This window comes from Monodon monoceros, unplaced genomic scaffold, assembly GCF_005190385.1.
Source record: "Monodon monoceros isolate NGI ecotype Baffin Bay Population unplaced genomic scaffold, NGI_Narwhal_1 Super_Scaffold_21, whole genome shotgun sequence".
NCBI lineage: Eukaryota > Metazoa > Chordata > Mammalia > Artiodactyla > Monodontidae > Monodon > Monodon monoceros.
This window is the reverse complement of record NW_021703778.1, coordinates 52,209,275-52,237,167: the sequence shown is the minus strand read 5'-3', so window position 1 is coordinate 52,237,167 and position 27,893 is coordinate 52,209,275. Positions and strand designations below refer to the sequence as shown.

At 42.6% G+C, this 27,893-nt stretch overlaps 1 protein-coding gene across 3 annotated transcripts in view; it reads left to right on the top strand.

Moving 5' to 3' along the window:
- GABRA5 (gamma-aminobutyric acid type A receptor alpha5 subunit) overlaps positions 1–27,893 on the top strand; it is a 102,842-nt gene that overhangs the window by 55,812 nt on the left and 19,137 nt on the right. For all 3 annotated transcript variants that reach the window (XM_029238187.1, XM_029238186.1, XM_029238185.1), the window contains one exon: positions 4,790–4,872. In XM_029238187.1, coding sequence (XP_029094020.1) covers positions 4,790–4,872 — 83 coding nt within the window. The remainder of the gene's footprint in view (positions 1–4,789; positions 4,873–27,893) is intronic.

The following is a 27,893-nucleotide window of genomic DNA, read 5'->3' as shown; positions in this document are numbered from 1 at the left end:
AACCAATTTATTATCTTCTAGTTCTGGAGGTCGAAAGTCCAAAAAAGGTCTTACGAGGCTAAAGTCAAGCTGTGGCAGCAGGATTGCATTCCTTCTGGATTCTCTAGGGGAGAATCCTTTCCTGCCTCTTCCAGCTTCTAGAGGCTGCCTGCATCCCTGGGCTCATGACCACAATCCCATGACCTCTGCTTTTGTCATCATATCACCTCTGACTCTGACACTCCTGCCTTCCTCTCATAAGGACTGCTGTGATTCGCCTGGGCCCATCTGGATAATCCAAGATAAACTCCCCTCTCCCAAGGGCCTTAACTTAATCATGTCTGCACAGCCCTTTTGCTATTTAAGGTAACATTCACAAGTCATGAGGTTTGGGGGATTAGGACATGGACATCTTTGCAGGACCATTATTCTGCCTACCACCACATCTTCTATTGTACTGAATATTCTCAAGTAAATGAAGAAGGCTCAGATCTGGAGAGCATATTGGGTAGAAATCTCTTTATGCACCTATTAACTATTCTTGTTTTTTTCAGAGAATAAAGCAGCTGCTATTTCTCTTTTTCAAATGGAAAGGCTGGACCAGAGAAGTTAGGCAGTTTTACAAAGTTGCACAATTCATTAATGGCAAAGCTACTCTAGAATTTGGCTGGGGTTTTTTGCGGTACACGGGCCTCTCACTGTTGTGGCCTCTCCCGTTGCGGAGCACAGGCTCTGGACACGCAAGCTCAGCGGCCATGGCTCACGGGCCTAGCCGCTCCGCGGCCTGTGGGATCTTCCCGGACCGGGCCACGAACCCGTGTCCCCTGCATCGGCAGGTGGACTCTCAACCACTGCGCCACCAGGGAAGCCCGAATTTGGCTGTTTTAACATCTGAAGCACATGCCACTGAGCGCTGCCGCTGGGCAAGCAGAGGGCTCTCTAGGGAGTTTACATCCAAGTTGAAGCAAACAGCTTAACTCACAAAATGCCCTTTTTCTTACCCTAAAATTAAGATGTTCAAAAATGGGATATTGTGTTCCAATAAGTCAATGCCTGAATGTCTTTAGAAACAGAAACTTGACCTTTGGGGGTAAAAAGCTGGATCCTTGGATCTACCAGTAATTCAGTAAGTTTTTCCATAGGCATATTCCTTAACCTTTTGAGAAAAGTAAGGGTTTCTAGGAGGTGACCTGGCTGGCTCCTTTGAGCTCTGACAGTCCACATTCCATGGAGTGCTCTGATCTCAATTCTGTGTGAAGGAGGTTGGTTGTACATCAAAGGACACTGCATTTTAAGAACCCCATGAATGGAAGGGTCCCTCTTATCTAGAGATATTATTTGAGTACTATAAAAGCATAGGCCGTTTTTGAAATGCTTAAAGGATCAAAAATTTTAAGTGTTGTTCTCTTACTAAGGTTGAAACATTTGCTATTGGGGAATTTATCTGAATAATACATTCACTCCTTAGAGGAGAGACACTATCATAGATGAAGTATATTTTTCTGATGTTTGGAATTCAAATTCTAAAGAGGTCTATTAAAATGGGGGAACAATCTGTGAGGCTCTAATGTTAGCATTTATCAAGATGGTAATTGTAGAATTATCTTTTTTATGTTTTCACTGGAATTATTTTTTTCTTCAAAAGGGTTTTCTTTTTACATCCAGCTAAATTCTGTCCACCTGTCTCTACCCACCCTCTCTCCTCCTGCTATATGCTAAAAGCAGACTCCTTGGTGTACATTCCTTGCCATCGTTAAATGTTGTCAGTGCAGTGGTTTTGGCCTAGATCTCAGGACCAAACAGCTAGAATAAAACAAGACACCAAATGCTGAGAACACAGTGACAGAAAAGATGGCTCCTCACCTCTCTTATAAACACACGGTGTTGGCCAAGAAAGAGGAGTACGTGAGGAAAAGGAGGAAAAGCCAGGAGTGGGCAGAGTGCCAGAGGTGGGAGGTCAAGTCTCCCTGAGGGGTCTACTCTGACAAGTAAGGGCAAGGAACAGGAATGCAGGTGGCAGTGCCTCCAGTGGCCCCGGGGATCAAAGCAGAGACCCAGCACCAAGCAGGGGGGAGAGGAGTTAACTGTGATTCACCACATTGTCAAGAATTCAACCAACAGATCTGGCTTCAAGGCAGCCTCCAGACCCAGTGGGCCATAAGAGTGTTTTCTGGGGGACAGAAGCCCAGTTATGTGAGCTCCAAGACATGGCAGTGTCTGGAGAGAAAATTCTGCCGTGGAAGGACCATCTCCACGTCACCCTGCTGGTGGGAGTCCAGCCCATAGTTGTTGTTATTATTGGGGGCAACTTGAAGACTGCAGCACTGGGTCTGCTGGTTGAAGTCTGCTGTGCATACAGCAGGGCTTGGACAGTCAGGACCACCTGAAGCACCCTTTCCCCCCTCACACTGTTCCCACTGGCTGAGCCCAGCATCTTCCTTACACCAAGGCCGTCAACTGTTGGAGCAGAGGCCGTAGACCAGCACTGAGATGTACTTTTCTAATTGGAAGCGTTCTCTGTTCTCCCACATCACCATTTCTTCATGTGCTTACTTTCACATTTATTGCTTTGTACCTGGCACTATAGCTTTATATATACTTTTTATTTCCCTACTATAAATTTGCTTCTCAAAGAAATTCTAGATTTACTGAGTCATTGTGATTTTATTCTCTAGAACATATTTGACTCACTTAAGTTTTCTGCCCCACTATTGCTTTGTTTAACAAATGGCTTAAGTTTACTAACAAGATAAAGTAACACTATTTTCCTTTATGTTGTCCTTCTCACAGCCTGTGGTTTTTAAGTCCTGTTTTCTTAATTCTAATAAGTAAATATTCCTTTACCTTCCCCATTTTGTAGTCTGTAATAATAATCCTTTTACATAGTTTATGCTTGAAGATGTGCACACATATACAGATATATGCATATGTATATTACACACACACACATCTGCATGCTAGAATTAAATATTTTACCTTTCAAAGTCATGATTATGCAGAGATTTTAAAGATGTGGGAAATGCCCCTTCTCTAATGTTAGGTAAACAGAAGACTGAATTTTATAAACCAGGAACAGAAAGAAAACATCTGTAGCTGTGAAGAAATCTGGACAAAGTGTACCAGGTGAAATTATAAGTGAAATGATATGCATTTATAATTTTCTTCTTTATAACTTTTCTGTATTTTCCATATTCTTCTACGAACATAGGTGGCATATAATTTTAGATATCATCTCCCCACCTGAATATGAGACTTTTGTGGTATATTCTCATCCATGTGCACTCACACCCTCTGGAACTCACTCCATTTTGGGGAGAGTGGTACCCCCAGGCAGAGGCAGCAGATTTCCTCTCCATGATGGGCACACACCTTCCTTCCACTGACATGTTTTAGCTCCATTCAGAGAATACATGAATTGACTACTCCATCTGCAATCGTCAAGTGTGAATTACATGCCCAATTTAATAGCAAAAAAGTTAAGCTATCTTAAAAGAAGGAAGCAGTAAAGGCAAAAATGTTTACATTTTTATTCTCACCCCAGGCACATGGGCAAGATCCAGACAATATAACAAAATAGAACTGTAACTTCTGTTTAAAGTTGAAAATTGTGCAATTTGATTTCATTTTATGCAATTACATTTCATTTTAAATAATAGAATTAAACACTAAGAACAGAAGACTAACTCATTAAAGAAATTTAGATTTACTACTTAATTAGTAAATCTGTAAGGAAATAAAAGCACCACAGCATGATGACTCCGCAAGTACAAACAGAGTTTTGGGTCACACAGCCTGTGGGGCACGTGCCATTAGGGGCTCTGCATTCTTGTCCGGATCCCTTAATATCCATGCCTCACTTTCTTACCTTGAAACTGGGGTGATAATAGCAATACATTGTGCTATTCTAATTAGATATGTTAATGCAGGTGAAACACTTAACACAGTCCCTAGCCCAGACCAGCAACTCTTATGATCAGCACTGTTTTAGTCATTGGTGACAGTGGTAGTGGATGGTGGTATTATTATTTGGAAGACCAGACTTGGATTAAAAACAATAAGAAAGTTGCTATCATAACACAATTTTGCTTACTCTATAGTTTCGTGACATCAGTCCAGTACACAATAATTATAGCCAGCTTCTGGTCGAAACTTGGACTGTGTATTTATTCCACACTTATATATATATATATATATATATATATTTTTTTTTTTTTTTTTTTTGCGGTATGCGGGCCTCTCACTGTTGTGGCCTCTCCCATTGCGGAGCACAGGCTCCGGACGCACAGGCCCAGCGGCCATGGCTCACGGGCCCAGCCGCTCCGCGGCATGTGGGATCTTCCCAGACCGGGGCACAAACCCGTGTCCCCTGCATCGGCAGGCGGACTCTCAACCACTGCGCCACCAGGGAAGCCCCACACTTATATTTTTGAGCTTATAAATTATTTTAGAACATACATATATTTTCAGCCTTGTCAAGGGAAGTTTTTTTTATTACTGTGGGTAAGTGATGGGAGAATAAAAGAATAAATTATCTTTAAAGGCATCTCAAATTGCTTTACAAGCGGTAATGTATGTACAGACACTCACCAAGCCACAGAACTCCTGAGTAGATTTGATTTAAACCTTATTTCTAAATGATATTCATCTACAATGCAATCCTATGTAATTTGGTGGGACAGTTTAGACAATTTCATAAAAGATAGTAATTAAAATAATGAGTGGAGTGCTTAATATGGCTTTCAAAACGTGGTGTCCAGTAAATAGCCAGAGTCGGTGAGTCATTGAAAGGTCCCCATCTCTTGTTTTTCAGCTTGACCATCTCAGCAGAGTGCCCAATGCAACTTGAAGACTTCCCGATGGATGCTCATGCCTGCCCTCTGAAATTTGGCAGCTGTAAGTTTTTTTCACAAGTAAGAATCATGGATATATTTTGGGGGTTATGTCCCCCAAAGACAGAGAAGCATTTATGTTCTATATGTGAGTAAGAATGAGATGAGCTGCAGTCTGCTTGGGAAGTCTGGAGAGTATGGTGGGACACACACCAGGCTGGTTTCCTTGCTTGTAACTGAGAATGCAAGTGGAGGCACTTGCCTGTTAGGGTATGCTCCTCGGGAAGCAGTACCCTACCCCTAGACCTGCACCAGGCAATTCTTTCTTGTCTTCACTTCTCAGATTGCAGGTCACCTCCTCCAACAGCCCTTAATGACCCAATTTCGGTTACCCACCTGATAACTCCTTATTGCATGGTAGTTATTGCTATGTTGAGTCACTTCTCAGATGTCCCATATGAACATTTGATTATTTATATGTGGGTTATTTAATTTTTAAACAGTTTGGGGATTTTCCTGTTATCTTTCTGTTACTGATTTCTGGTTTAATTCCATTAGAGTCAGAGGACACCCTCCGTATGGTTTCAACTTTCTTTTCATTTATGGGGGTTTATTTCATGACTCAGAATAGGATTCATTTTGATATTTGTTCTGTGAACACTTGAAAGTCATGTGTACTTTGCAGTTGCTTGGTGGAATGCTCTACAAGTATTGATTAAATCCTGTTGATTATGGTGTTGTGAGTTCTGTATTGTTTGCTGATTTTCTGTCTTCATCAATTGTTGAGAAAGAGGTGCTGAAGTCTCTGACTGTAATTGTGCAGTTGACTGTTTCTACTTTCAATTCAGTGGGTTTTTTGTTTCATGTATTTCTCAGCTGTTATTTGGTATATACACATTCAGGATTATAATTTCTTGTGGATGAATTAACCCTTTATGATTGCATAATGTTCATATCTGTCTCTGGTAATTTTCTTTGCTTTGAATTCTACTTTACCTGAAATCCATATGGCCACTCTTTCTTTCTTTTGATTAATATTTGAATGATGTATATATTTCCATATGTTTACTCTAAGCATCATTACGTTAAAATGAGCTTCTTGCAGATGGTGTATAGTTGGGTCATATTTTTTAATTCACTTTGCCAGTCTGTATTTTCAATTGGTGTATTTTCATAATTTACATTTTATGGAACTATTGGTATGTTATGACTTAAGTTTGCCATTTTATTTGATTTTTTGGTCTTCCATTCTCTATGTTTTCCATTTCTCTATTTTCTTTTTCCTGACTCCCTGTGGGTTAGCTGAACATTTATTATGATTCCATTTTTATTTATTTACAGTGTTTTTGTGTATATCTTATTGTACATCTTTTATTTTATTTATTTATTTTTGTCTGCGTGGGGTCTTTGTTGCTGTGCACGGGCTTTTCTCTAGTTGCGGCAAGTGGGGGCTACTCTTCGTTGCGGTGCACGGGCTTCTCATTGCAGTGGCTTCTCTTGTTGTGGACCACGGGCTCTAGGTGCACAGGCTTCAGTAGTTGTGGCACATGGGCTCAGTAGTTGTGGCTCACGGGCTCTAGAGCGCAGGCTCAGTAGTTGTGGTGCATGGGCTTAGTTGCCCTGCGGCATGTGGAATCTTAGTTCCCTGACCAGGGATCGAACCCACGTCCCCTGCATTGTAACAGATTCTTTACCACTGGACCACCAGGGAAGTCCCAAGCCATTCTTTTAGGATAGACTGCTGGCAATAAATTCTCTTAGTTTTTCTTCATCTGAAAATACCTTGATTTCTCCCTTCATACCTGAAGAACATTTTTAATGAATATAAGATCCTGTTCTGACAGTTCTTGTGGCATTTGAAAAATGTGTTACTTTGCTGTTGCCTCCATGATTTCTGATGAGGAATCTGCTATAATTCAAACCATATTTTCTTTATAGGTGAAATATCTTTTCTCTCTCTCTTTTTTTTTTTTTTTTTTTTTTTTTGCAGTACGCAGGCCTCTCACTGTTGTGGCCTCTCCCGTTGTGGAGCACAGGCTCCAGATGCACAGGCTCAGCAGCCATGGCTCACGGGCCTAGCCGCTCCACGGCATGTGGGATCTTCCCAGACTGGGGCACGAACCCATGTCCCCTGCATCGGCAGGCAGACTCTCAACCACTGCGCCACCAGGGAAGCCCTCTTTTCTCTCTTGTTGCTTTCAAGGTTTTTTCTTTGACTTTAGTTTCAGAAGTTTGACTATGATGTGTATTAGTGTGGATTTCTTTGGGTTTACTGATTTGGGATTTACTCCACTTCTGAATCTATAGATTTTGGTCAAATTTAGGACGTTTGACCAGTTATTACTTTGAATACTTTTTCTGCCCCATCCTCTTTCTCTTTTTCTCTCCTGACTCAAATGACATGAATATTAGATCTTTTGTTGTATTCCCACAAGTACTGAGGCTCTTTTCACTTTTTTTTCTATTACATCTGTGTATGGTCACAGGCCCCTCCAGATTGCTGTTCCCTTGTTCTCTGTATATCCCTTACCTGACCAGTGCCTACTTCACCTACACCCTACTCATATGACTGACCTACATACCTGCCCCAGGCCCCAGCTAATGACTGTTCTAGCTTTAGATAAGAACTCTCCACTCTGCTTATCAAAGGGGTGGTGAGGGACCGACCCCTCTGCTGGTTTCCCTGGTAACAAATGAGGTAACCTGATATAATTTCCCCCTATAACTGGCAATCTCTCCTTCCACCCTGGGAGCAAAGATGGCCTCATGTCCTGCCTGCCATCCGCCAAATATGGTGGGGTGTCACTCCAGGACCTTGCTTCAGAGGTGTAAGTTCCCCCATCCATTAAACCATTGATGTTTCTGTCACTGGCTCTTTCTTCAGTCTTAAGGATGGGCAAGTAGAGGCCTTGTAGACCTGCAGGGTGCAGCCCAACAATCCGTTTTTCAGATCACTTAATTTTGATTGTTCTATCTTTAATTTTACTGATTCTTTCTTTTGTCCCCTTCATCTTTCTGATGAACTCATTTACTGAGCATCTTATTATGGTTATTGTTTTCTTTAATTTTATGTGTCAACTTGACTGGGCCACAGGATGCCCAGATATTTGGTCAAACCTTATTGTAGGCATGCATGTGAGGATATTTTTGGATAAGATTAGCATTTAAATTGGTTGACTGAGTAAAGCAGATTGTCCTCCCTAATGTGGATCGGCCTCATTCAATCAGTTGAAGACCTGAATAGAACAGAAGGGCAGACCTTCCCACGGGTAAGAGGAAACTCCTCCTGCCCGATTGCCTTGAGCAGGCAATGTTGGTCTTTTCCTTCCATGAAAACTGAAACAGCTCTTCTTGGGTCTCCAGCCTAACAATTCTCAGACTGGAACTACACCATCTGTTCTCCTGGGTCTTCAGCTTGCTGATTGCAGATCTTGGGACTTCTCAGCTCCCATTATTGTATGAGACAATGCCTTATAATAAACCATGTATGTATGTGTGTGTGTGTGTCTCTCTCTATATATATATGTATATACGTCTATATATGTAAATATATGTATATGTATATATGTCTATATATGTCTATATATAGAGAGAGACACACACACACACACATACACATATATGTATATATACCCTATTGTTTCTGTTTCTCTGGAGAACCCTGACTAATACAGATTTTGGTTATGAGATGTGGGTGCTACTGTAGCAAATACCTGGAAATGTGGATGTGGCTTTAGAACTGGGTAATGGATAAAGGCTGGAGACTTTTGTGGTGCATGTTAGAAAAAGCCAAGATTGCTATGTAGGGATGGTTGGGTGAAACATGGATGTTAAAGGAGATACTGGTAAGGGCTCAGAAAGAAAAAAGAGAGATAGAGAGAAACCTTTCTTCTTCTTAGAGAATACCCAAAGAATCATGAACAAAATGCTGGTTGAAACTTGGATGTTAAAGGTCTTCTGGTGAGGTCTCAGACAGAAATGTGGGACAGATTATTGGAAAGTGGAGGAAAGCTGCTGATTGTTATGAACTGGCAAAGCACTTGACTATAATGTGTTCCAGTGTTTTGTGGAAGGTAGACCTTGTGAACAATGAAATTGGTTATTTAGTTGAGAAGATTTCTAAGGAAAGTGCTGGAGGAGTGGCTTGGTTCCTCTTGACAGCTTAATAGTAAAATGTGAAAGGCAAGAGCTGAATTAAAGAAGGAATTGTTAAGACAAAAAATGAAAAAAAAAAACCCAGAACTTAAAGATTTGGAAAATTCTCATACTCATATTGCAAAAAAAGAGGAAGTTTCTTCAGGAGAGAACACCAAATAAAAAGGTTACCCATGGTGTTATTGGCCATCTCAACAGAAGGCGGGTAGAAAGACCCCAAAGGCAATTCAGAGACCATCAGGGCTGCCAGTCCCACCCCAGGTGCAGAGTGCACAGGCCCAGGGGACCAGATGGCCTCCAATTGGGCTTCAAAGGGCAGAGCTGCCACCTAGCAGAGCCCTGGGTGCCACGCCTTGCAGGGCAATGGGCATGAGGCTGCTGCCTCAGAACATTGAACCAAGGAGAATTATTCTCAAGCCTTAAGATCTAACGGAACTCGCCCTGCTAGGTTTTGGACTTGCTTGGGACTTGTCACTCCTTATTTCCTTCCACATTCTCCCTTTTGGAACGGGAATGTCTATCCTATACCCATCCCACCATCGTATTTTGGAAGCAAATAACTTGTTTCACAAGTTCACAGCTGGAGAGGAATTTTGCCTCAGGATGAATTGAGTCTAGGTGATATTTAGATGAGACTTTTGACCTTAGATGCTAGAGTTGATGCTTGGAATGAGTTAAGACTTTGGGGATACTGGGATGAAATGAATGTATTTTGCATGTGAGAAGGACATGAATTTTGTGGGGCCAGTGGTAGAACACTATGGACTGATTATGTACCCCCAAAATTCATATTTTGAAACCCTAATCTCTATTGTTACTGTATTTGAACATAGAGCCTTTGTAATTAAAGTTAATTGAAGTCATAAAGGTAGAACCCTCATCTGATAGGATTGATGCCTTTATAAGCAAAGGAAGAGAGAAATCTCTCTCTGTCTCCACATGCATGCAATGAAGAAAGGCCATGTGAGAACACAGCGAGAAGGCAGCCCTCTGTAAGCCAAGACAAGAGTCTTCACCAGAAATTGAATCTGCTAACATCTTGATCTTGGACTTTCCAGCCTCCAGAACTGTGAGAAAATAAATTTTGATTGTTTAAGCCAATCAGTCTATGGTATTTTGTTATGGTAGCCCAAGCAGACCAACACAAGTGCTAAAACTTCTCTTTGGTTTTTCTTTCTCTCTGCTGTTTCTTTGCTGAGACTTTCTATTTTTTCACTTGTTTCAAGCATGTTTGTAATTGGTTGTTGCAACATCTTATGGTGGCTGCTTCAAAAATTCTTTTTTTAAAAGAATTTTTAAAAAGTAATTTTTTAAAAGGTAATTCTGACATCTCTGTCATATTTTCTTTGGCATCTATTGATTTTTTTTAAAAATTCAATTTGATCTTCCTGGTTGTTGTTAGGACACATGTTTTTTTATTGGAACCTGGACATTTTGTGTATTATGTTATGACAATCTGGATTTTATTGAAACCTTCTGTTTTAGCTAGATTTTTAAAACCACTGCTCTGGCAGGGAAAGGTGCAGCACAGCCTCATTACTGCCAGGTGGGCTTCCCTTCAGCCTCCACTGACACAGGGATGACTGGGCTCTTGCTCCTGCTGGGTGGACGCAGGACTCCGAGCTCTATACAGGCCTTCACTGACACCATGTGGGGGAGGGTGGACTTGGGGTGGCAGGAGTCTGAGCCTCCACTAAACTTCCTGTGATGCAGCCCCAGCAAGGAGCAGGAGGACATGCTCCTACTGATTAGGGTGGGAGTCCAGGCTCCCCACTTGGCCTCTAGCCCACTACAGAGAATTGGCATCAGTGCTGCCCAGCAAGGATGAAAGCCCTGCTCCCTCGTGTTGGACCTTTGCTGATACCTGCTGAGTGTGAAAGTCTAGGCTCTCCACTCTCTTTGCTGGCCTGGGGTGGGGTAGGGCAACATCTTTTCGGTGGTATTTGACTGGAGTTGGGTGATATTTTCTGTCTTTATAGGCTGACCCTTTCCTGCTCCTTTCATGTGGTGTCCAGAGTTAATAGTTGTTACCTACTAACAGTAACTCAGCCATTACTGGCAAGGAACTTCCTTCGATTCTGAGGGTTTCCTTTTATATTGCTTCTATAATTCCAAAGGGATTTGGGGGATTAGGAGAAATAAGTATGTGTGATGAGCCAAAAATTAAGTTGGATGGGAATAATTCATTTTTTTCAAACTATGATCTTCAAATGCCATGGAGAGATAAAACATACATTTATTTTGGGGAAGTAGTATAATGGAAAGGGACTCTCACTAGGATTTATTTAAACCACTTACTGCCATCAGATAGCTGTGCACATCAGTAGTTGGGACAAAGCCTTCAAAAGATCCCTAGGGCACCTCACTTGGGAATCACTGATTCATGTCTCTAAGAGGAAAATGAGTTGTGTAACTTAAAATTATGCTACTCTTTGTACCTGAAAATTATGCTCTTCATTTGATCAAAGGTAAAAACACTAAAAGTCAAAGATTGTTATTTTTTCATCATTAGTTAAATAAATTCAAGTCAATGTGATATTCAGATTTAATGGCAATGGTGTGCAGGGCAGGAGCACAAAAGCAGTTTTTGGTGAAAAAAAGTATGTGAGCTTTTAACCCTTCTTCATATCATCTCATATTCAACAACTCACCAGCTGCAGTTATAACATTTATCATATTCAAAGCTAAAATATGCATCTGATAGGATCTTTTCATTTCAACATTCAATCGAACAAAACAACATAAATTTATATATATGTATATATATATACATATATATAAATTTATTCATTTCTTGAACTCCATAGAGAGAGAAAACCAATATAACCATTTCTTCAACTCAGTAGAGATATTGAACTCTCATGCCAAATTTCTTTTTATCTGCCTGATATTTGAAGACTGGTTTGAAATAGATGAGATCGCTTATTTATATTTGCTCTTATTATCTTTACTATGATATACAAGGCAGTTTAAAAGATTTTCCTGATATATCATGTTTGCATACAATTGATCAAGAGCTAGAAAACTGCATAAACTTCACCTTTCCTCAGCTTGTATGGTTTCAGCTCAGGACTTAATAGGTTTAAGAGAAGAAATGCTATTCAATGAAGTGTTTTTCTTACTTGTCTTTCATCTTTTGGATTTACTAAAAATAGCTGCTTGGCCAAGTAGTTCACTTCTACCATCAGCATCAGAGCCTGCAGAGGCTAAATGTGATAGTATAATGAGTTTCAAATTACCCAATCCAACAGTTCTCTGCTATTAGGAGACAAAGCAATGCAAACAGTCGTCATTATTCTAACGAGCCACGTGCTCTGGCTTCTCTAATGCAGAGCTGGATTAACAGACATTTCTGTTATTGCTATCTCCTCTCTCAAGAATTCAAACATTTGTTGAAATTAGCCCTGGCTTATAGATGGATACTTCCCAGTACATAAGGAAATTCCTTAAATATAATGGCATGGCTTACATTTGGAAGCAAATGCTTAAACAAATCAAGACCATTTAGAAAAGAAAAAAAAAACAATTTTTTTGTTAATTTTATTTGTGAAATGGTGCCTTAAGTATTAGATTAAGTCATGAGAAAACATCTGGATTCATGAAAATATATTCTATATTAGACATGGACACTGTTTTGGTGGATCTCCAGTAGAGAGAATTTCAGACCGTCGGGGGTAGATGTCATGGGGGTAACCTGTCAGCGCATTCAGATATGTGGGATTACAACTCCGCTCCTGCCTTGGTCATGCCCAATACGGAGAGACTCAGCTCACCTGTTGGTGGTCTAGAGCGCAGGTTTCGGAGTGCCTGATGTGAGGTCTTAGAAATACATTGAAGTTTTGTCTGTGTCGTGCGTTAGTTACCCTTGATTACTATCTAACAGCTATGTCGGGTGTGCTCTGCCCTCAGCACTCTGCTAGGTGCAGTGAGAAAAAGAAGCTTGATCGGTGCTCAAGGAGCTGATGATGGACATGTTAGATAATCAGGTTAAAACCCTTGTGAAACTGAAGGCCATTTGGGGAACCTCCTCATGGGGGTCATATTTTGAACTGAGCCTGGAAGGATTTGGATAGAAGAAGGCATAATGGAAATAAGGACAAAACACAAATGACAGGTGATCAGTTAGTGGAGGACACCCTTTGGGGAAGTGACAGGACAGTGTTACAACCCAGATAGGAAGGGCCTTAAATCCCAAAGTGTAAAAGTAGTAGGCAGAGCAGTGATGTTGTGGAGTAAGGGATGTGCTGAAATCACTAGTTTGGAAGTGAAACCAAGCACTTGGAATGCCATGAAGCAGTAGAAGTGATGAGAGCTGAGAGCAGGGTGGTGGCTGGTGTGACAAGTGGATTTTGAGATGGACTCTGGGGGTGTGTATAAGAGTCAAAGATGGCATCATGATTTTAAGACCAGGTGACTTGGAAAATACTATTTTCTATGAGAAATTGGAAGTAATTGGAAGGAGCTGCTGATTTGAATGTATAAAAAGCTAATCAGTTTATGAGAGTGTAAGAAAGTGCGTGGAGGGATTTCCTCCTCATACTCCTGGCCTTTGACCTGCCTCTCACTCTTCTTCACAAAGGAAGCAGCTTTTCTGCTGGGAGGGTGACAGTCCTTTGTCCTTCTTTCCTGATTTGGTCCCATTTAAGTCTATAGACACAGAGAGCACGGTCTCTTGACTCCCTCAGACCAGCCGGGACAGTGACCCCAAGTAATTTTACAAGGACCTGACTGTGGGGTGGTGATGGGCCATGTGACTAGCAAATCTCAGGCTTCCAGTGTCGCTTCCTGGGTAACAGGGCAGCAGTGTTATCTGTTCATCTCCATCTGCAGAGAGCTGCACTCACTTCCCAGTTGATTCTGGGCAAGGAAAGTGGCCTGGCAAAGCCCCACTGATCTAATTGTTACCTGCTTAACTGAAAGCAGGGATATTGGTTGTGCAACAGGCCATTAGAAATAACGTAACCACAGACATTTATATTTTACAAATTTTCTAATTTAGATTATGGAATCAATGTGTCAGGTATTGACTTGGTTTTCAGCTCAAGAGACTGAGACTCGGTACCATTGAGGATGGGCAGGTCACGCAGGTGATGGGTGGTGAGGTCACCTGGGGAAGGTACTCAGCCCGTTCCCACCTCCAGTTTTAGAAGAGGGAGGAAGGCTGAGGACATGGGTGTCAGAGAACTCAAATCCTGTACGTTTTGCAAATCACCAAAATTCCAATTACATCCTAACCTGCATTTCTTCTAACGCCAAAGGCAGTGAATGCACAGAGTAAAAGAGGTTTCCTCACTGGTTACTGGCAGTTCCTGGGTGTCCAAGCAGCCTGTCAGATAAGACTAACCAGTGGTCCTCACACACTGGGTTTGCTTTTGACAGACAATTAGAAAGTGAATTCATGTAGAAAGATCTTCTCATAAGACTGGATTTGATACCAAGCAAAACTTCTTTCCAACCTATGGCTATGTTTCTTATAGCTACTATTTATTTATAACTGTGTGTCAGGCATGTGCTAAATACTTGACATTCATGAATATACTTTACCCTTAAGCACCCCTAGGTGTTTCCCTCAATCTGCAGATGAGGAAGTAGAGCTTTGAGCGTAAAGAGGTTGTCGAAGATCATCCCATAGTGAAGGTCAGACATGTTTCTCTTGTAGTTAGGCAAAAACTCATCGCTTCTAAAAGGCCTTGGAAATAAGGGGTTGATGTGCCATTGTGGCCTTTTATTCAGGATTTGCAGTGCCAGAAGTGGACAGACAGGAAGTGTTAACCCAGGGACAGAGCTGCTCTGAAAGCAGTGATGAATTCCCAAGTTAGTTGTGGATGAAAATGTTTCAAACCTTGCCTGGCTCCACTGATGTGTGGTTGGAGGAAGGCAAGCATTATGTTTCTGGAGCTCTAAATCATGACAGATGATGGCAACATGGCAAACTTGATGGCCTTCTTTACTGTCGTCCCCAGGTAAGAGATGGGCTGCCACACCTCTGACACACAGAGAAGAATTTAGTGTTGCTAAACGCCCAAGCAGAAAGGCACATGAGTGCCTCATTTATTCCCATCCTTAATTTGATGGCAGAGCAGAACTCACGGTGTTGAACTGACGTGCTGGAGGCTGCGCTGCCTCTCGTTGCTGCTGTTATCAATGCCATTAACATCATCATTATCAATAGGCCATTTAATATTTACAGTTTAAAAAACCAGAGGATATGAATTATTAATATACATTGTAGGTGACATTCATACATCACTCTGTGATTTCAAGTAACTTTTATCTAGTTATAATTATTATTTTATTGGGTCCTTATAGTAAGATAAGTATTATTATCCACCCCCACCCCACCCCCCACCAACAATGGAGAAAGAGGCTTGGAGGACTGGTGCCCAGCGAGCCTGCAGGTAACAGAGCCAACCTCTCCCCAGCCACTGATCCCTGCAGGACAGACACGCTTCCCTGGTCAGTGCTCCTCTTAGCCCCAGAGCTCAAGCACAGCCACCCCCAGTCCCACTGAGGAGAGTGATGCCCAGCCTGCAGTCAGGACCATGTCCCCGGCAGTCCAGTCTGCACTCCCACCTCTGTGCCTCCACCACCGTACAGGTCCCACCTGCATCCCCACATTCTCAGTCGATGTCCCTCCAGGCCACCCGAGGGGTCACCTGCCCCACTCTCCCAAATGCCTCATTCGTCCCGAATGTTCTCCCTCTTCAGTGTGTTGCCAGCTCTTTGCCCTCTTTCCCGTCTTCCTTGAGGATGCTGGGCACTGAGTAGGTAGCTTCACGGGGGACGGGGAGGGGGAGAGGGGAAGCATAGTTTTTGGTGCTCCGTACTCTTTTTATTTTTTTCTATTTCTTTTTTTATTGAGGTATAATTGACATATAACATTATTTCGGGTGTACAACATAATGAACTTTTTAACATAGTTTTACATCTTTATTGGAGTATAATTGCTTTACAATGGTGTGTTAGTTTCTGCTGTATAACAAAGTGATACAAAGTGATTCAGTTATACATATACATATGTTCCCATATGTCTTCCCTCTTGTGTCTCCCTCCCTCCCACCCTCCCTATCCCACCCCTCTAGGTGGTCACAAAGCACCGAGTTGATCTCCCTGTGCTATGCGGCTGCTACCCTCTAGCTATCTATTTTACGTTTGGTAGTGTATATATGTCCGTGCCACTCTCTCACTTTGTCACAGCTTACCCGTCCCCCTCCCAATATCCTCAAGTCCATTCTTTAGTAGGTCTGCCCTACTAGATGTTTATTCCCATCTTGCCCCTAGGTTCTTCATGACCATTTTCTTTTTCTTTTTAGATTCCATATATATGTGTTAGCATATGGTATTTCTCGTTTTCTTTCTGACTTACCTCACTCTCTATGACAGACTCTAGGTCCATCCACCTCACTACAAATAACTAAATTTCGTTTCTTTTTATGGCTGAGTAATATTCCATTGTATATATGTGCCACATCTCCTTTATCCATTCATCTGATGATGGACACTTAGGTTGTTTCCATCTTTTGGCTATTGTAAATAGAGCTGCAATGAACATTTTGGTACATGACTCTTTTTCAATTATGGTTTTCTCAGGGTATGCGCCCAGTAGTGGGACTGCTGGGTCATATGGTAGTTCTATTTATAGTTTTTTAAGGAACCTCCATACTGTGCTCCATAGTGGCTGTACCAATTCACATTCCCACCAGCAGTGCAAGAGTGTTCTTTTCTCCACACCCTCTCCAGCATTTATCGTTTCTAGATTTTTTGATGATGGCCATTCTGACCGGTGTGAGATGATATCTCATTGTAGTTTTGATTTGCATTTCTCTAATGATTAATGATGTTGAGCATTCTTTCATGTGTTTGTTGGCAATCTGTATATCTTCTTTGGAGAAATGTCTATTTAGGTTTTCTGCCCATTTTTGGATTGGGTTGTTTGTATTTTTTGTTATTGAGCTGCATGAGCTGCTTTTAAATTTTGGAGATTAATCCTTTGTCAGTTGCTTCATTTGCAAATATTTTCTCCCATTCTGAGGGTTGTCTTTTGGTCTTGTTTTGGTTTCCTTTGCTTTGCAAAAGCTTTGAAGTTTCATTAGGTCCCATTTGTTTATTTTTGTTTTTATTTCCATTTCTCTAGGAGGTGGGTCAAAAAGGATCTTGCTGTGATTTATATCATAGAGTGTTCTGCCTATGTTTAACTCTAAGAGTTTGATAGTGTCTGGCCTTACATTTAGGTCTTTAATCCATTTTGACCTTATTTTTGTGTATAGTGTTAAGGAGTGTTCTAATCTTATACTTTTACATGTACCTGTCCAGATTTCCCAGCACCACTTATTGAAGAGGCTGTCCTTGCTCCACTGTACATTCCTGCATCCTTTATCAAAGATAAGGTGACCATATGTGCGTGGGTTTATCTCTAGGCTTTCTATCCTGTTCCATTGATCTATCTTTCCCTTTTTGTGCCAGTACCATACTGCCTTGATTACTGTAGCTTTGTAGTATAGTGTGAAGTCAGGGAGCCTGATTCCTCCAGCTCCGCTTTTCATTCTCAAGATTCCTTTGGCTATTCGGGGTCTTTTGTGTTTCCATACAAATTGTGAAATTTTTTGCTCTAGTTCTGTGAAAAATGCCAGTGGTAGTTTGATAGGGATTGCATTGAATCTGTAGATTGCTTTGGGTAGTAGAGACATTTTCACAATGTTGATTCTTCCAATCCAAGATCATGGTATATATCTCCATCTATTTGTATCATCTTTAATTTCTTTCATCAGTGTCTTATAATTTTCTGCATACAGGTCTTTTGTCTCCTTAGGTAGGTTTATTCCTAGATATTTTATTCTTTTTGTTGCAATGGTAAATGGGAGTGTTTTCTTGATATCACTTTAAGATTTTTCATCATTAGTGTATAGGAATGCCAGAGATTTCTGTGCATTAATTTTGTATTCTGCTACTTTACCAAATTCATTGATTAGCTCTAGTAGTTTTCTGGGAGCATCTTTAGGATTCTGTATGTATACTATCATGTCATCTGCAAACAGTGACAGCTTTACTTCTTCTTTTCCGATTTGGATTCCTTTTATTTCCTTTTCTTCTCTGATTGCTGTGGCTAAAGTTCCAAAACTAAGTTGAATAAGAGTGGTGAGAGTGGGCAACCTTGTCTTCCTCCTGATCTCAGTGGAAATGCTTTCATTTTTTCACGATTGAGGACGATGTTGGCTGTGGGTTTGTCATATATGGCCTTTATTATGTTGAGGAAATTTCCCTCTATGCCTACTTTCTGGAGGGTTTGAATGGATGTTGAATTTTGTCAAAAGCTTTCTCTGCATCTATTGAGATGATCATATGGTTTTTGTCCTTCAATTTGTTAATATGGTGTATCACAGTGATTGATTTGCGTATATTGAAGAATCCTTGCATTCCTGGAATAAACCCCACTTGATCATGGTGTATGATCCTTTCCATTGCTGTTGGATTCTGTTTGCAAGTATTTTGTTGAGGATTTTTGCATCTATGTTCATCAGTGATATCGGCCTGTAGTTATATTTCTTTGTGACATCCTTGTCTGGTTTTGGTATCAGGGTGACGGTGGCCTCGTAGAATGAGTTTGGGAGTGTTCCTCCCTCTGCTATATTCTGGAAGAGTTTGAGAAGGATAGGTGTTAGCTCTTCTCTAAATGTTTGATAGAATTCGCCTGTGAAGCCATCTGGTCCTGGGCTTTTGTTTGTTGGAAGATTTTTAATCACAGTTTCAATTTCAGTGCTTGTGATTGGTCTGTTCATATTTTCTATTTCTTCCTGATTCAGTCTTGGCAGGTTGTGCATTTCTAAGAACTTTTCCATTTCTTCCAGGTTGTCCATTTTATTGGCATAGAGTTGCTTGTAGTAATCTCTCATGATCTTTTGTATTTCTGCAGTGTCAGTTGTTACTTCTTTTTCATTTCTAATTCTATTGATTTGAGTCTTCTCCCTTTTTATCTTGATGAGTCTGGGTAATGGTTTATCTATTTTGTTTATCTTCTCAAAGAACCAGCTTTTAGTTTTACTGATCTTTGCTATTGTTTCCTTCATTTCTTTTTCATTTATTTCTGATCTGATCTTTATGATTTCTTTCCGTCTTCTAACTTTGGGCTTCTTTTGTTCTTCTTTCTCTAATTGCTTTAGGTGCAAGGTTAAGTTGTTTATTCGAGATGTTTCCTGTTTCTTAAGGTAGGATTGTATTGCTATAGACTTCCCTCTTAGAACTGCTTTTGCTGCATCCCATAGGTTTTGGGTCGTCGTGTCTCCATTGTCATTTATTTCTAGGTATTTTTTTATTTCCTCTTTGATTTCTTCAGTGATCACTTCGTTATTAAGTAGTGTATTGTTTAGCCTCCATGTGTTTTTATTTTTTACAGATCTTTTCCTGTAATTGATACCTAGTCTCATAGCGTTGTGGTTGGAAAAGATACTCGATACAATTTCAATTTTCTTAAATTTACCAAGGCTTGATTTGTGACCCAAGATATGATCTATCCTGGAGAATGTTCCATGAGCACTTGAGAAAAAAGTGTATTCTGTTGTTTTTGGATGGAATGTCCTATAAATATCAACTAAGTCTATCCTGTTTAATGTATCATTTAAAGCTTGTGTTTCCTTATTTATTTTCATTTTGGATAATCTGTGCATTGGTGAAAGTGGGGTGTTAAAGTCCCCTACTATGAATGTGTTACTGTCGATTTCCCCTTTTATGGCTGTTAGTATTTTCCTTATGTATTGCGGTGCTCCTATGTTGGGTGCATAAATTTTAACAACTGTTATATCTTCTTCTTGGATCGATCCCTTGATCATTAGGTAGTATCCTTCTTTGTCTCTTCTAATAGTCTTTATTTTAAAGTCTATTTTGTCTGATATGAGAATTGCTACTCCAGCTGTCTTTTGGTTTCCATTTGCATGGAATATCTTTTTCCATCCCCTCACTTTCAGTCTGTATGTGTCTCTAGGTCTGAAGTGGGTATCTTGTAGACAGCAGATATATGGGTCTTGTTTTTGTATCCATTCAGCCAATCTGTGTCTTTTGGTGGGAGCATTTAATCCATTTATATTTAAGGTAATTATCGATTTGTATGTTCCTATTCCCATTTTCTTAATTGTTTTGGGTTTGTTACTGTAGGTCTTTCCCTTCTCTTGTGTTTCTTGCCTAGAGAAGTTCCTTCAGCATTTGTTGTAAAGCTGGTTTGGTGGCACTGAACTCTCAGCTTTTACTTGTCTGTAAAGGTTTTAATTTCTCCATCAAATCTGAATGAGATCCTTGCTGGTTAGAGTAATCTTGGTTGTAAGTTTTTCTCTTTCATCAATTTAAATATGTCCTGCCAGTCCCTTCTGGCTTGCAGAGTTTCTGCTGAAAGATCAGCTGTTAACCTTATGGGGATTCCCTTGTGTGTTATTTGCTGTTTTTCACTTGCTGCTTTTAATGTGTTTTCTTTGTATTTAATTTTTGACAGTTTGATTAATTTGTGTCTTGGTGTGTTTCTCCTTGGATTTATCCTGTATGGGATCTCTGTGCTTCCTGGACTTGATTAACTATTTCCTTTCCCATATTGGGGAAGTTTTCAACTATAATCTCTTCAACTATTTTCTCAGTCCCTTTCTTTTTCTCTTCTTCTTCTGGAACCCCTATAATTCGAATGTTGGTGCGTTTAATATTATCCCAGAGGTCTCTGAGACTGTCCTCAGTTCTTTTCATTCTTTTTTCTGTATTCTGCTCTGCAGTAGTTATTTCCACTATTTTATCTTCCAGGTCACTTATCCGTTCTTCTGCCTCAGTTATTCTGCTATTGATCCCTTCTAGAGCATTTTTAATTTCATTTATTGTGTTGTTCATCATTGCTTGTTTCTTCTTTAGTTCTCCTAGGTCCTTGTTAAATGTTTTTTGCATTTTTTCTATTCTATTTCCAAGATTTTGGATCATATTTACTATCCTTATTCCCAATTCTTTTTCAGGTAGACTGCCTATTTCCTCTTCATTCGTTAGGTCTGGTGGGTTTTTATCTTACTCCTTCATTTGCTGTTTGGTTTTCTGTCTTCTCATTTTGCTTATCTTACTGTGTTTGGGGTCTCCTTTTTGCAGGATGCAGGTTCGCATTTCCCATTGTTTTTGGTGTCTGCCCCCAGTGGCTAAAGTTGTTTCTGTGGGTTGTGTGGGCTTCCTGGTGGAGGGGACTAGTGCCTGTGTTCTGGTGGATGAGGCTGGATCTTGTCTATCTGGTGGGTAGGTCCACATCTGGTGGTGTGTTTTAGGGTGTCTGTGGACTTATTTTAGGCATCCTCTCTGCTAATGGGTGGGGTTGTGTTCCTGTCTTGCTAGTTGTTTGGCATAGGCTGTCCAGCACTGTAGCCCGCTGGTCGTTGAGTGAAGCTTGGTGTTGGTGTTGAGATTGATATATCTGGGAGATTTTCGCTGTTTGGTATTATGTGGAGCTGGGAGGTCTCTTGTGGACCAGCGTCCTGAAGTTGGCCCTCCCACCTCAGAGGCACAGCACTGACTCCTGGCTGCAGCACTAAGAGCCTTTCATCCACACAGCTCAGAATAAAAGGGAGAAAAAGTCGAAAGAAAGAAAGAAAGAGGATAAAAGAAAATAAAATAATATAAAATAAAATAAAGTTATTAAAGTAAAAATATTTATTAAGAAAAAATAATTTTTTAAATAAAAACAGAACAAAACAAAAAAAAAATGGACGGATAGAACCGTAGGACAAATGGTGAAAGCAAAGCTATACAGACAAAAGTCTCACACAGAAGCATACACATACACACTCACAAAAAGAGGTAAAGGGGAAAAAATAATAAATCCTGCTCTCAACGTCCACCTCCTCAATTCGGGATGGTTGGTTGTCTATTCAGGTATTCCACAGATGCATGGTACATCAAGTTGATTGTGGAGATTTAATCTGCTGCTCCTGAGTGTGCTGGGAGAGATTCCCCTTTCTCTTCTTTGTTCACACAGCTCCCGGGGCTCAGCTTTGGATTTGGCCCCGCCTGTGCATGTAGGTCGCCGGAGAGCGTCTGTTCTTCGCTCAGATAGGACGGGGTTAAAGGAGCCGCTGATTCTGGGTCTCTGGCTCACTCAGGCCGGGGGGAGGGAGGGGCATGATGAGGAGTGAGCCTGCGCCAGCAGAGGCCAGCGTGACGTTGCACCAGCCTGAGGTGCACTGTGCGTTCTCCCGGGGAAGTTGTCCCTGGATCCCGGGACCCTGGCAGTGGCGGGCTGCACAGGCTCCCCGTAAGGGAGGTGTGGATAGTGACCTGTGCTCGCACACAGGTTTCTTAGTGGCGGCAGCAGCAGCCTTAGCATCTCATGCCCGTCTCTGGGGTCCATGCTTTTAGCCGCAGCTCGCGCCAGTCTCTGGAGCTCCTTTAAGCAGCGCTCTTAATCCCCTCTCCTCGCGCACCAGGAAACAAAGAGGGAAGAAAAAGTCTCTTGCCTCTTCGGCAGCTCCAGACTTTTCCCCGGACTCCCTCCCGGCTAGCCATGGTGCACTAACCCCCCTGCAGGCTGTGTTCACGCCGCCAACCCCAGTCCTCTCCCTGTGCTCCCACCGAAGCCCGAGCCTCAGCTCGCAGCCCGGCCCGCCTCCGCGGCTGAGCAGTCAAGCCTCTCGGGCTAGTGAGTGCTGGTCGGCACTGATCCTCTGTGCGGGAATCTCTACACTTTGCCCTCTGCACCCCTGTTGTTGTGCTCTCCTCCGTGGCCCCGAAGCTTCCCCCCTCCGCCACCCGCAGTCTTCGCCCGCGAAGGGGCTTCCTAGTGTGTGGAAACCTTTCCTCCTTCACCGCTCCCTCCCACTGGTGCAGGTCCCGTCCTTATTCTTATGTCTCTGTTTATTCTTTTTTCTTTTGCCCTACCCAGGTACTTGGGATGTTTCTTGCCTTTTGGGAGGTCTGAGGTCTTCTGCCAGCGTTCAGTAGGTGTTCTGTAGGAGTTGTTCCACGTGTAGATGTATTTCTGATGTATCTGTGGGGAAGAAGGTGATCTCCGCGTCTTACTCTTCCGCCATCTTCCCCTGGCCTCCCCCGTACTCTCTTTAGATACATGTCTGTGCTCCCAGTCTTTTCTGACTCTCAGAACTGCCCTGGTCACTGAGACCTATTGCCCCAAGGTTTGAGCTTCTTTTTCTTTTTGAGCTTTGGGATTCACGTTTCCCAACCCACTCACATCTTCCAGGGGTTATGGGGGCCCCCTTAACTCTTTTGGCCAGGGTACAGACTCACAGCCCACGTGTGGTTTGGGACTGGAGTGGGGGTTGTTAGTGGGACATTGGCAGCCCTCCTCACTGCAAATGTAGCCGGGAAGGGGGAGGCCAGCTTCACAGTGCAGCAGCTCTGCCTGCTATGAGGCAGAGGAGCTGGGGGAAGATGCAGGACAGTGGCACAGGACAACAGGAGCACAAGCTGCCTGAGCCAGTCTGGGGACTGCCAGGAGATGCTGCCTCATCACCATGTACCGTCCACTCCATACTCACAGCCCCAGCTAGAATCCAGTGTGGCCACTCTGCTCAAGTCCATGTCTCAGTACCACGGCCCTTCAGTATTCAGGGGCCTGTAGCATCTAAATAATAGGAAGATAGAAATCTCATGTCTTTTATGGGCAACTCAGGGCACCATCCAAGTTTCAGCATATGCCTGGTGGTGTCTGTGACCAGACACTTAGAAAGCAGCTTGCCAGGGTGGAGCACATCATCAGGCCTCACCTCCCTCATCCCCAGCCATGTTCCCCCAGTAGAGAAGGACATTACGGCAGAATGCACTGTGTTGGGTAGCTCCAGTGCTGTCCATGTGAAATCAACACTTCTGTAATACCTGAAACTTGGAAATGGAAGGTCATGCTAATTTAAAAAAAACATGACAAGAACAGTCAACCTCCACCTGCTGTGTAAGTCAGGTGTAGCATCCATGTTATTCCATTGACTGCTGTAGCTGGTCTACTCTATTTACGTCCTTCTATTTCATGTCTTACTAATATGCAGATGAACATTGGAATCATGTCACTAATTCTCAGGGTTCTGACCGCCCCCTCGCCGAGCAGCCTTCTGATAAGTTGGGATCCCATATGGCTTTGCTCAGAGACAGGATACACTGGTTATTGGAACCATGTTGAGTAACACACATCTGGAGGGAGAATGTCTAGCACAAGAAAGAAAGTGATACAACTTCACTGAAAGATATTTCAACCTAGAAGACTACTTTGTGTTGCTCTCAGCTCATACATTAGCAGTCAGAAATGCTCTGTGACTGAGAATGCCTGGGGTGCTCATCTGGGCCCATACTACCCATGGCGACCCCTCAGACATTCCCTGACCAGAGGCAACGCTGAGGCTGGACTGGCCTTTGTGGTTCCTATGACAATTGCAAGGCATTCTCAGCAACAACCACCAGGGAACTTTGAAAAAACAAGGCTTATTACTCAGAGCTCTCAGAGGGTACACAGCACGCCCAGGGCCACACAGCACTGTCACGGGTAAGGGAGAGAGAAAGAGCTCAGACCCAGGGCTCTACCCTTATTGGGGTCCAGGGTGGGGTGATTAGGGTTTCACCAGTTCAATCTTTATTGGCAAATTTAAAACATAAGAACAGGAATTAGGCACTCTAACTAGGGAGAAGTGGGGTCATCAAATGACCAGTTATCTAGGTCACCTTGGGCTTTCTAGAAGGGGAACTGCATGGGTGGACCTGTCCTTTATCTAGTAGTGTAGCTGGGAATATGCCTATGTGAGGTGGATGCCTTTTAAATAGTTGCGTCGGCAATGGAAAGCTTAATGCCAGGCACTTACATTACAATCAAAAAGGCTTACTGTCAGGCACTTTCACTCCAAAGACCTAAATACACATCAAGTCTGTGATAAAAAGACTCAATACCATAAGATGTCATGTGTCCCCAATCTGTAATCTATAGATCCAATTCATGTCCAACATAAATTTCATCAGAGTATTTTTGGGAAAGCCTGATGAGCGGATTCTAACATGTATTTGGATGAGCAGAGGACCAAGAACAGCCAGGGCCCCATGAAGAAGAAAAGCTGGCACCTCGCCCTTCCAGCTGTTCTTGTCTAGAATTCTAAAGTCTGTGTAGTTAAGACAGGGGAGATTGAAACTGGAGTAGAAAAAAGGAGCAGAACAGAGAATCCCGCAAGAGAGAGCCCATGCCTGATGGAGACCTTACTTGTCAGAACAGGCCCTGCAAGTACATGGGTGGGAGGAACAGCTTAATGATTTCGGTGGCAGCACCAAAAACCACATGGAGAAGATCTGATTGGATACTTATGTAGGAAAATATATACAGAAGTCAACTGTCTGTTATCAAGGCCCTAATGGTTAAAGATGGAGCATTCCAGCTTTGATACTACATGTGTAACATCAGGAAGGCCTCCAAAATAAGATGCAGAAAGATTAAAAGGCTGATAAATTTGACTAACTTAACATAACATTTATCAAAAAATTTTTTAAAAAATGAACAAAGTGAAATAGCCACAAACTTGAAGAAGACATTTGCAACACATGGAGCAAAAAAAATATGTATATCAGAATATATTTGAAAACATGAATCAAATGAGCAAAAAGCAGAAAACAGATTTCACAAAGAAAACATAGGGAGGCAAAAAAAGCCCCTTTGTTTAGTGATGTCTGCCCAGAAGGTACAACTACAAAGCAAACAATGCAATGATTATCATAAAGTTCAGAATACCACCTGTGGGGAGAAAGTGAGCCTTCGGTGAGTCGTGCGTGGAGGGCCTAGAAGGTTCTGACGTTTTCCTCTGTGTTAAGCTCAATGTTTGCTACATACATGCTTGTTTTATTATTTTCCAAGTGTTACGTATACCCTTTTGCACATAAAGCAAGAATAAGGAAGTGATGTGCACTAGAAAAGAAACTCCCACACTTAGTGGGAACACGGCTCATTACTAACGTGACCTCTTCTGGCTCCTTCTGTGGAGACCTCATCACACGTGTAGTCCTGCTTGTCTGCCTCAGCAGTGGCCACACCAGGAGCCCATTCGCAGTGCCGGGCACCAGCCCTGCCTGGTGGAGTCCCGGAGCCTGCTGTCCTGCTTAGGGATGCCTTCCCTGCCAGCCTATCCCATCTCCTGAGACGTCTGCAGAGGCCTCCCTGTGAGGGTGCATGGGTTCCGTTCCATCTGGAGTTGGCGTCAGGCTGCGAGCCAAGCACAAAGCCTTGTCCAGAAGGCATTGGGTGCTGTGTGTGGCAGCTGGGAAGATGCACAGGTTTGTACTACAGAGCGGGTGTGCAGGTTTACCTTCAGGGCCCTCAAGAGCCATGGGGAACACTTGAGCTCCCCTATTCCTTAAAGCCAACTTTTCCTCTGGAAGTGCTCTTGCTGAGGTGAACAGATGCCACGAGGCCCCGAGGCCACTTCTCAGCTGTCCTCTGAAGCCTGTGACAAGCCCCTGCGAAGCACACTCCCCATGTCCTCTCACTGCCGTGGCCGCTGCTCCAGTGGCTCTGCAGCTCCCTCCTCACCTTCCCAACCTCTAGGCCCTGCCGTGCCGTCCCCTCCACCAACATTCACTCTGCAGGTGACCCTGTCACCGGCCCCTGCTTCAAGTGACATCTGTGTGCCGATGCCTCAAGAAGTCACATCCTCACCAGGGACCAATCCCATGAACTCCTGACTTGTGTGGCCCACTGTCTGCTCAGCATCCCGAGGAGACCTCTCATAGGCCTCTCAACTCTGAAATGTCAGCACCTGAATGCTGCTGTTTCCTCAGAAGCTGGGTTGTTCCAGAATCTTTGCCATCCTAGAGTGCAAATGAGCCATCCAGATGCCTGGTTTGGTCACCCTCTTCCTCTCACAGCTCACATCTGATTTGTAAGCTGATTGGATGACCCTTTCCTTTAAAATGTATCCCTATTTTCTCCTCTTTTTACCACTTCCAGCCACTATCATCTTTCACCTGAATTATTTTAATATTGCCCTAAGCACTCTCCTGTTTCTGTTCTTTCCCCCGCTGCATTCTAGTCTCCTGTTTCAGCCAGATGGGTCCTTTTACAGCATGAACTAGGCTATGTCACTTGCTTATCCCCGCCCCTGCCTTCCTGGCTAGCTCAGAGTAAAAGGCAAAGGCCTTAAATAGCCTTGAGGCAATGTTTATCTAGTCTTTTCCTCTGCCCTCTGCTGTCTACCCTGTCCAGCCACACTGCCCACCTGCCTTCTCCTCAGGCATTGTAGGCACACTCTTGCCCCAGGACATGTGCACCTGCAGTGCCCTTTTCTGGGATACATGTCCTTCTGACAACCATGTGGCAGGCTCCTGCACAGCCCTTGGGTCTCTTAAGTTATGCCTTCCCAGATTACCTTATTTAAAATAGCACCTCTTTCCTCTTCATAGCTTATATTTCTCCATAGCACTTACTACCACCTCACATGTAACATGTCTTATGTATATTTGTCTCCTTCCTCTAGGAGAGAGTCTTCTGTTTATCAGTCCATCTACCTGTTCCAGTTTTCTACTGCCATGACAAATTATCACAAACTTAGCAATTTAACTGAGGCAACACGTTTACTAAGTAACCTTATTGTAGTGATCATTTTGCAATATGTATCAATACATATATAAAATCATGATGCTGTACACTTTAAACTTATACAATGATACATGTTAATTATATCTCAATAATCAAAAACGTGTATTATCTTACAGTTCTGTAGGTCAGAATACAGTGGATTTGCCTAGTGTTTCAGCTCTGGGTCTCCCACGGCCAGAATCATGGTGTCAGCAGGGCTGCTTTCCCTTCTGGAGGCTCTGGGGGCAAATCCACAACCAGCCTCTCTCAGGCTGTTGGCAGGATTCAGTTCCATGGGTTGTAGGTTGAGGTCCCTGTCTCCTGCTGACTGTCACCTGAAGGAGTCATTCTTGCCTTCTATGGGCTGCCCACATACC